The 9,267-nt window shown below is 25.6% G+C and overlaps 1 protein-coding gene across 2 annotated transcripts; it reads left to right on the top strand.

Moving 5' to 3' along the window:
- Positions 1 to 5,856: 5,856 nt before the first annotated feature.
- LOC140669684 (uncharacterized) lies at positions 5,857 to 8,892 on the top strand. Of its 2 annotated transcripts, none has more exons than XM_072899725.1 (6): positions 5,857 to 6,282; positions 6,426 to 6,553; positions 7,621 to 7,747; positions 7,952 to 8,110; positions 8,255 to 8,314; positions 8,651 to 8,892. In XM_072899725.1, exons 1-6 carry the CDS (start codon positions 5,941 to 5,943, stop codon positions 8,690 to 8,692), a joined length of 858 nt encoding a protein of 285 aa, XP_072755826.1. In that variant the 5' UTR covers positions 5,857 to 5,940; the 3' UTR covers positions 8,693 to 8,892. The 2 variants fall into 2 exon arrangements, with proteins under 2 accessions (XP_072755826.1, XP_072755822.1); XM_072899721.1 differs by having other exon boundaries at positions 8,255 to 8,558.
- Positions 8,893 to 9,267: the final 375 nt, after the last annotated feature.

Below are 9,267 nucleotides of genomic sequence, written 5' to 3'. Positions count from 1 at the left end.
CCACGGAACATCCTGTATAGTTTTTAGACAATTTAAAAAATTTAATTAACTTAATAATATAAAATTTCTATTTGTTATTGATAGCTTTAATCTTTATACCTCGATTACAATAAAACATAATTTCAATTTTCAACACATAATTTTAGTTTTACTTTATTTGAAAGGTTAGTTTAAAAAGATTTACGGCTTTCATTGGTAAGAATCGGCTTTAATGATTTCTCGGTTATAAAATACATAGGTTAAAAATTCGAGATAAAGTGTAGAAACGAAAAATGCTAAAAAGTAATATTTTGCTTACATTACATAGACTGTGTATTTGGCTCAATAAGAAAATCTCGTGAAAAATTCACTCGTCAGTGAAAGCTTTGTCAGAAATCTATTAGTCACGACTGACGATCTCATAATTACACGCTTGCGTGTCGCTAGAACAATGCCCGTGACCTTTCGCGTGTGTAACAAGCCTACTCTCATCTTAATCCCCTCCCTAAAGGGCCCTTACGCATGGTCCCCATAGCGCCGCCGATGCCCTACGGCGCGCGCTTTAATTCGGCTTATAATTTTCTAACAAAGCATAAAAAATTAAAACATGCTTTGAATCATCATTGACAAAAATTTATGTCAATAACGTTAAAAAAAACAGAACGGTAATACGAAACATGCTTCTCCTTTTTATTTTCTAATGCGTCTTGACAATTGAAAGCATTGAAAAAGTGAAGGCCATATTTTATACATTTATAGAAAATACACGCTATACTTACTTTTTGTGTTTCCACTTTCTATTAACCCGAATTTTAGTATGTGAAAAATATAATATAAAAATGAATAGCTTTCTAGCTATTATTCTTTGTTGAAGAATACCTTTGTGAAAACAGTGTGCGCACAAAGCTCTTAAAAAATAACACAGATTGTTCTTAAATGCCCTAGAAGAAAAAAATGAGACGTGCAGAACAAGAGAAATGTAATAGTAAAAGATTTCAAATAGAATATTTCAATATAATATATCCCCACATTTTCTTTTTCTTTCGCCTTTTGTTTGTCTTTATCAGAATATTCTATTCACCATGTTTGCTACTTCAATATTTATTCATTGACGATTCAAAAACTTTTGTGTTAATATGTATTGTAAATAACTTTTTATTATTCACATGTGTTTCGTTCAATACAGTCCCAACAAAACGAAAAACAAATAAAGATGTGTATGAGTCATCAGTCAATATAAAGATTTTCACCTCTCTCACAAGAAACAAATATAAAAAAAGAAAGAATATAAAGAAGAATACAAAGAAAGAATATAAGTAAAGAGGTAAGATATTTCTAGGATTCTTACAAAAATAAACAAAAAATAAATTGTAATTATTTTATAATCTCTTGCAGATTTGATATGCGATCAAAGTTAATGCTGCAAAAAAAATACTAGTAATTTACATTTGATTAAATTATTTTAAATATACTTTATTTTATATATAATTTTTGGATTCTTTTACGAATCTACTAATGTTACAAAAATTCTCTTTGTCTAGCGATGGCCAAATCTACACATGTTTTTTAATAGATAAAGAAAAAGAGTCTTAGTTTGTGTTTTGTCCTTTTAGAATTTTTAAAAAACAATTTTTTTATCATTATTAAGGATATCAAAAATAACCATTTGATGAGAAAAAACTCGATTTATAAAGCCAAAAATAATTAGTCTAGGTATACCACTATACTATTCTAACGCTATACGTATATAGTATACATATGTAGTCTAAGATGATATTAATATGATAAAGCAGTATAATTTTTTCTCACTTAATGGTTATTTTGACACCTCTAATAATCTTACAATATAAAAGACATTATTTTTTAAAAATTTTAAGGAAAAAAAGAACACGCTATGACAAAACGCCCTACACATGTGCAACTTTATTTGTAGGGAGATTAGAAGAGGATAAATCAGGTGTTCTCCATATGATATCCAATCTGCAGCGGACTGCTTGTCTGCTTTGCGAATACGTGTCAATAGGGCTCCTACACTTTTCAATACAAAGAATTAGAATTATATTGAGTTAACTGCCACAAAACGAAATGCTGATGTTGAAATGAAAACAAGCATTGGATTAAACAGTGGTTATTACAAAGAAAAAATTTAGTTATGTTAATATTCGTAAAATATTAGATTGTAAAAACTTCCTACACATAGACTGCGACACTTTCAATGAATTACTCTGTATATAATAAAAAAATATTTTTGCTTGTAATTAAACTAGAAAGTTTTACAACGTCATTATATGTATATACCACATATTAACCTTTTGTAATTATTAAATTTAAAGGCACAGTCAAAATTTAAATCTGAAATTTTGATATGAAAACAGGGCGAAATTTAATTTTACCTTGACATTTGATTTAAAAAGTATTGAATGTAATAGACATTTTGCGAAAAATAGTTGAATTTTATCTGAGTTTTTGAAAGCTTAGAACAAAAGACGTAAAATAACACTTAAAAAAAGTAATAAATCTCAATAAACATAGTTATAACTTTCAAAATAAATGAACAGCAGTAAGAATTTAGAAAGCATTTCCCAAAAGTTTATCACTCATGTCTTCAAATACACTGCACACAACAATTAGAGGATCTCTGGAGTTTTCTTATAAAGTAGACAAAATTCAACCAGCTGTAACTTCGTTAAAAATGAAGCAAATTTAAATTTAAAAAGATTTTTTAAGCTTAAAATCTCTACTTTCGAAGGATTATCATTATTTTTATGTTTCTGTGAGTTTGTTAATTTTTACATGTAGAAAATTACAAGCTGGAAAAAATGTAAAACTTTTTTCTCACTTTGTGGTTCTGTCATGTGTCTAAAAAAAATCTGCGAACATTTTAAATTTTCTAATGTAAAAGCTTAACATTTTGCGTAGAAAATTATTTTTAATTTGTCTACAATATTTTTTATCGAGTTACCGTGTATATGCTGGTTAGTTTTCTTACAAAAAACAAGGATGGAAGAATCATTGGGAATGCGATTGGGGATGAAGCATATTCTACATACTAGTTCGGACGAGAAAGGGGTAGCCACTGAGGGAGGAGCGGCAAGCAACGACGAATGGCGAATTTACTCGCCCTTCCCTCAATAGCTTTCCTCACAATGATACCCTTCATCTCTATTTTCCTACATTTTTGAAGGTGGGTGGTTTTTGTCCTTTTTGTGTCCTGATTGGTCAGTCAAACAACTTACTTGTAGAAAAAATGGATGGGGGAATATTTGTTCTTTTTTGGGTCCTGATAGGTCAGTCAAATCATAAAGCATTTGTACACTCTAAGAAGACTGCACACTTTTAGACAATTTCTTGCGAAACAGTTAGTGTCGATGTTAGCCGTGTGTTAGCTACAAGTATTATCAATAAAAGTGTTAGCTTTCGCGCTTACATTCGTATATAAGATACATACAAATTATTTTGTACTTTTATACACATATATACATATAATATAACAAATTAGTGAAAAACTAGTGAAAAACATTTGCTGTAAGCTGTTTTGTACATTGACTAATTTGTTACAATGGCTTCAATAACAGACTTGCCGGAGGAAGTAATTGCTCATATTTTGAAAATTAAGATCCTCAGCATTGAAGATATAATGAATTTTAGTTCTACGTGTACCAAATTCGACCAATTGATAGAACAAAACAACAAGTTGTGTGAGAAGAAATTTTATGACAGGTATTTTATTTTTAAAAAATTTTTATATTATTTTGTTTATTGATTCTTCCCCCTCAATGGAATATTTGATCGGAAATTAATAGTCAAAAAATTGATGTTATTGTGTTATCATTTATTAATTTAAATTGCGTCTGTTGCTTTATTGAATATTAAACCTGCTCTTGATGTTACAATTTAATACGACTTTACCAAAAGATTTACACCTAAAAATTGTATTCTCAAAATGTATATTTTATAAGGACTTTTAATTGATATTCTTAATAAATTATGAACATTTCCTTTTTTATACGGTGATTTTTGCAATACTTTATTTATAAATTAAGTAAAAAATAGTATATTTAATTTGTCCAAGTTTTAATAAATAGCAATAAGTGTTTTTTATAAAATTGTTTTTTGTTTATTGGGATTAATAATTCCAAATATTAAACACATATAATGATCACAAAATATTTCAGTCAGTATATATTTTTACATATTTAGAATATCTGACTATAAGTACTCTACTTTTTAGAGAATGTCATTTAAACTAAGAGAATGCTTTTGGTGCTTATTTTAGAAAAAAATATTATAGAGATAAGTGATATATTCTTAAGGTAAGAATATAATTTTTTGGTGTAATGAAGTCGAAATCTTAATGCGTCTAAAGGTTCCACAAGTTGAAATAACGTCGATCAAATAATTGTTGTTGTATAAATGATATTTATTACTTTTGTATATTATAATTTCAAACTTTCTATACCTAGGTTTTATTATTAAATTATAATTATTATTTAATTAAAATAATTTAAATTATATTATTATTAAATTATAATAAAAGTTATCCTGTTTTTTATTATTGTCTCAGGTTATTACGTATTTATTACAAATGTGCCGTTTTTTCTATATAAATTGTTTTAAATGTTTACGATTAAATGATTAAAACTATAGATTTTAATAACCATCTTTTTAACTGTATTAATAGTATTTTTTCTTGTAAAATTATTTCAATTTTGTAATTAAAAAAAAGTTTATTTTATAGTGTTAAACATGAAAAATATATTAAAATCTTTTTTAACAATTTTGTATATTTTAATTTTCAAATTTGCTATTATACGATTATGTATAATGTATAAACTATGTTTATCTATAATAATATTTAAACATAAGAACACTTTTATTATATTTATTTGCTTCAAAATTTACTTATACATGTATAATATTCTTTTTATCTGTCATAAATAATTATATCTTTTTAAGGTCTTATAATGTAATTGTATTTTGATAACCAATGTAACCTGTTTTTTTAGTCTTCTGTTTAAACTTTATGGTTTTTCAAATTTTATAAAAAGGGTTATATACAGTCAGTTTTATCTACTTGGAAATTGTAAACTTAAACATTATTTTTATTTTAATAGTATGTACAGAATCAAAATCTACACATTTTTACACATATTGTTTTTACTTGATTTATTATTTTTCTTACATATTTAGTTTTATTTGATTTCTTATTTAAATATAATTTAAAGTAACAAACTTTAATAATATACAATAATCGTAACAGATGCAGCACGGTAACATTGTTTTTATGTGTACATGGACATGCGTTATTGTGATAGTTACAATTTGATTAAAGAAATTATATATTTTTTTATTAAATAGAGAAATTTATATTTTTATGATTTCTTCAATATAATATGATTTCTTTAATTTGTTTTGAATATTTATTATTAATGTATATATGTACATAACAAAATTTATTGCTGATATTGTAGTGTTGTTTAATATAATTCTTGAGATTTTTGTATGTTATTTTCAGGTGCCCCACTGCGGACAAGAAATATGACAAACAAGAAAAGAAAAGAATTTTTAACCGATTGAATTTTAAAGAACAAATGAAAAAAGGATTACAGTATATTAACAAACTACATTATTATGTGTCACTTATGACAGAGAATGAATTAACGGATACGACCAAAAAAGAATTAGAAAGTCTTATGGGTTTTATTGCTAAAAATTCTCTAAATTATTATTTTGTTTATGACGAGTTGAATAGAATAAATGTTAAAGAATTATCATGGTAAACTTCATAAACTAAATTGCTATTAACATTAATTAGTAATTTAATGTAATTATTGTGTAATTAATATCTAATTTTTTTTTAGTTCATCCAATGCAAATTTAACATTTACATATAACATCGATCTAATTTTGCATTATCTTAATCACTATCGATTTATATACAAGCAAACTGCATTTCTGAACATGCCAAAAGAGAAACAACTATTCGAACAGCAACTTATTATTGTGGCTCAATATTTTCTACCAAATATATCTTATTCAATCATAAAAACATGGTTGGATAATATTGCGGAAGAAGTAAAATCGCGCCTAAAAGATAAATATCCTACGCATGAAATATTCTCAACATCTCCTGAGCAATTTTCTATTTGGAAAGAGACCAATATTGACGACCATATTTGGACCGATAAAACAGATGTAACGTCAATTATGAGTATACTGGAAGAATACATATTTTCGGACCTAAAAATCGATGACCTTTATGAATTAATAATGCCAGATTTCGACATCACATTTATCAATTTTGTACGTTATTATTTTAGATAATATCAAATTATATAATAATAATTTGTTACGCGCTGCATAAGTATAACTATAATTTTTCTGTGTTAAAAATATTCTATTTACAATTTTTTAAATATAATTTATAATGTAAATGTAATTTACAGGTTTCTGAACATTTACGGAAACATATATTAACTAATACGTATCGTAGCGTTGCTAGAAGGCTTGGTGTACGTTGCGATCTGGCGTCACAGTACGAAACAACTATTTCAATTGCATGGAAACCGAAATAGTAAGTACAATCTTAGCTTAAAACTTTTTCAATCTTTCTTTTCAATCTTTTATTATATATGTGTGTATTTTATAAATATATTTGTAATTATATGTAATATATTTATGGCATTTTAGAGTAATTGTTTGTGTTAATTTGATAAAACATAATATTTTTCCTTCTTAAAAATTTAACAAAACTTTTGCGCGCGTGCTACGCACACACACATACAGTAAGATAATTAAAATCTCTTTCTTTCGGTGTGAAAGATCAAAGTCATCTTAAGATTTTAAATTGGACAATATAATGTCTTCTACAAGAATCTGTTTTTTTCACACATAATCGCATTTGCATATTTAGATAAACTAAAAGATTAAGTAGTAAAAAATTAATAGTTATTAGATATAACTTATAATTTATTTTAACATATGACATAGAATTTTTAATTTATCATATAATATTATATAATTTATACTTTTTGAACAGTTTATCTTAATAGGTTTTAGAAACAAAAAAAAAGAAAATAAGATGTATTGATTTATATAAAAAAATTACATGCAATTATATGTACATATGTGCATTAAAAGAATTATACAATTTTATATTTTTGATGCAACGTTACGTTTCTACAAGACCATGATCATCAGTCGATTTAATTTACTATTTTTTTAAAAAATTTAACAAATATTTTAATAAAAAATTATGTTTTATAAATTATATTTTTTTTACATTGATAAAAATTATTATTTTTTTATAACTTTATATTAACATGTATGGACTGATAAAATGAGACTTTATATGCAAAATAATAAATGCAATTTATTTATAAAAAATTGCTTAATTTTTGAAAATATGTATTTGGCAACTATTTTTTATTTTACACTGGAAAAATTTACTGTTAAATTTTGGATAATTTTAAAAAATGCAATTTGTTTCTTAATTGAGAAAGATTTATGCATAAGTTTTTTAATCAGTCAATTGCAAATGCTACAGAAATCATGGATTATCAATTGCAATAAACACTCTTTCTATACTCTGTATAAACGTATATGTACATATATAAATGTATATCTTTTTATTATTTTCAGTGAAAAAGAAGATTGGGATGATGGAGAGAATTTTTATTTAAATGAAGAACCAAATACATACCCTTCTAACATTACCAAAAAAAGATGTCCCGCGGGATTTTTAATAAAACCATTAAATGATACATGGGTTAGTAATATTTTATATGTAATTTTTTATACATTACTTTTAGCAGTAGTTTACAAAAATAATAATATATATTATTATAAATTTTATAAATAATAAATTAAATTAATAAGTCAATACATGATAGTCAATGAGTGAAAATAATAAACTTCTTTTTATTTTTTGTCTGCAATCGAAATTTTATTTATATGTCTGTTTTTTTTTTAGATGGTACATCTAATGATAACAGATTTTCACCAAGCATTCCCGAGAAACATACCTTGTAAATGGAAGTTGAATATTTTTTCCAGTTTTCTAGTAAGCTGTTTCAGACCAGAACTTACAAATATTGAATTTGAATGTAAAAAAGTTACAGCGTCATTAGAGGTAAAGTATTACGTATTTTATAATGTACTTTAATATTCATATATACATAAGAACCGAGTATGTTAATTATAATTATTTATAATGTAAGTTATATTATATTATTTTAGAAATCGCTAACATGTTTGAATTTTGCTATTTTCACAGGTTAAACCTGAACACACAATTGAACAACCAAACCAAAGAAAAACAAAAGTTAAATATGCTGTGGGTATAATAGTGAAATTCTTATCTCATTCTTATCATCTTGATGGATATAATGATGGAGTAATTATCAGTTGGGATTATAATTTTAATTGTACATTCGAAAATAATTTGAATAAGAGTTCCCAGTTTGCATATCTAGGCCGATGTATCTGTAATCACAACTCTTTCATGAATCGACAACTTCAAGATCAACCACACTACGTAGTTCTCACTGATAATAATAGAATATGTTATGTGTCCCAAAGTATGAATATTAATAGCATTAATATAAATTACATATACATTTCTATGAATTTTCGTTTGTATAATGTAAAATGTATATTTTGTTTGTTACAGATGAAATATGCATGTGTCCACCAAGAGAAATCAATAATATAGAAATAGGACGATTTTTTTCCAAATTTGGAGGCACTCACTACGTACCAAATAAATGTTTAGCAGATCGTTTTCCAGAGGATTCCGCAGCAATTCTTAAAATACTTTCCAATGACTAGTTTGTATTGGCCAACATCTTTTTAAACATTGGCATATAAATGTATGTAGTGTTGCGTCACGCGCGTTTGGAAAGAAAATCGAAATCGTTCCACGGACGTAACAATATAAATGTATATAATAAATTAATTGTACTGTATCTCACACGTCGTCAAATCTACTTGATATCCTTAAAATGCGTTCCTTGTTTGTAAAGATTAGGAAGATTAAGATGTGTACATAGAAGTAATTTCAAGCTTCAAAATGCTTTTTAAATTTTTCGTCTGCGATAAATTTTTGTCAAGTCGACATTTCTAAAAGATACACAAGTTTAATTTCAACTTAAATCATGTAATTCGGCCAAAAAAAATTGTAAATAAAAAAAAACATTTTGTTTGTAGTCAAAATATTATAATTTATAAAACTTGACTTAAATTTTTCGAGAGAAATTTTTTTATCGAGCTGTAGAGTGTCAAATTAAA

Source organism: Anoplolepis gracilipes, chromosome 1 (genome assembly GCF_047496725.1).
Source record: "Anoplolepis gracilipes chromosome 1, ASM4749672v1, whole genome shotgun sequence".
Classification (NCBI taxonomy): domain Eukaryota; kingdom Metazoa; phylum Arthropoda; class Insecta; order Hymenoptera; family Formicidae; genus Anoplolepis; species Anoplolepis gracilipes.
This window is presented reverse-complemented; position numbering and strand designations above follow the sequence as displayed.

Excerpts from the sequence above, each read along its gene's own strand:
- LOC140669684 (XM_072899721.1), top strand. The coding sequence starts at position 5,941 with ATGCCAAAAGAGAAACAACTATTCGAACAGCAACTTATTATTGTGGCT. Across the intron at positions 7,748-7,951 it reads AACCATTAAATGATACATGG|ATGGTACATCTAATGATAAC; the intron begins GTTAGTAATATT and ends TTTTTTTTTTAG. Across the intron at positions 8,559-8,650 it reads AATATGTTATGTGTCCCAAA|ATGAAATATGCATGTGTCCA; the intron begins GTATGAATATTA and ends TGTTTGTTACAG.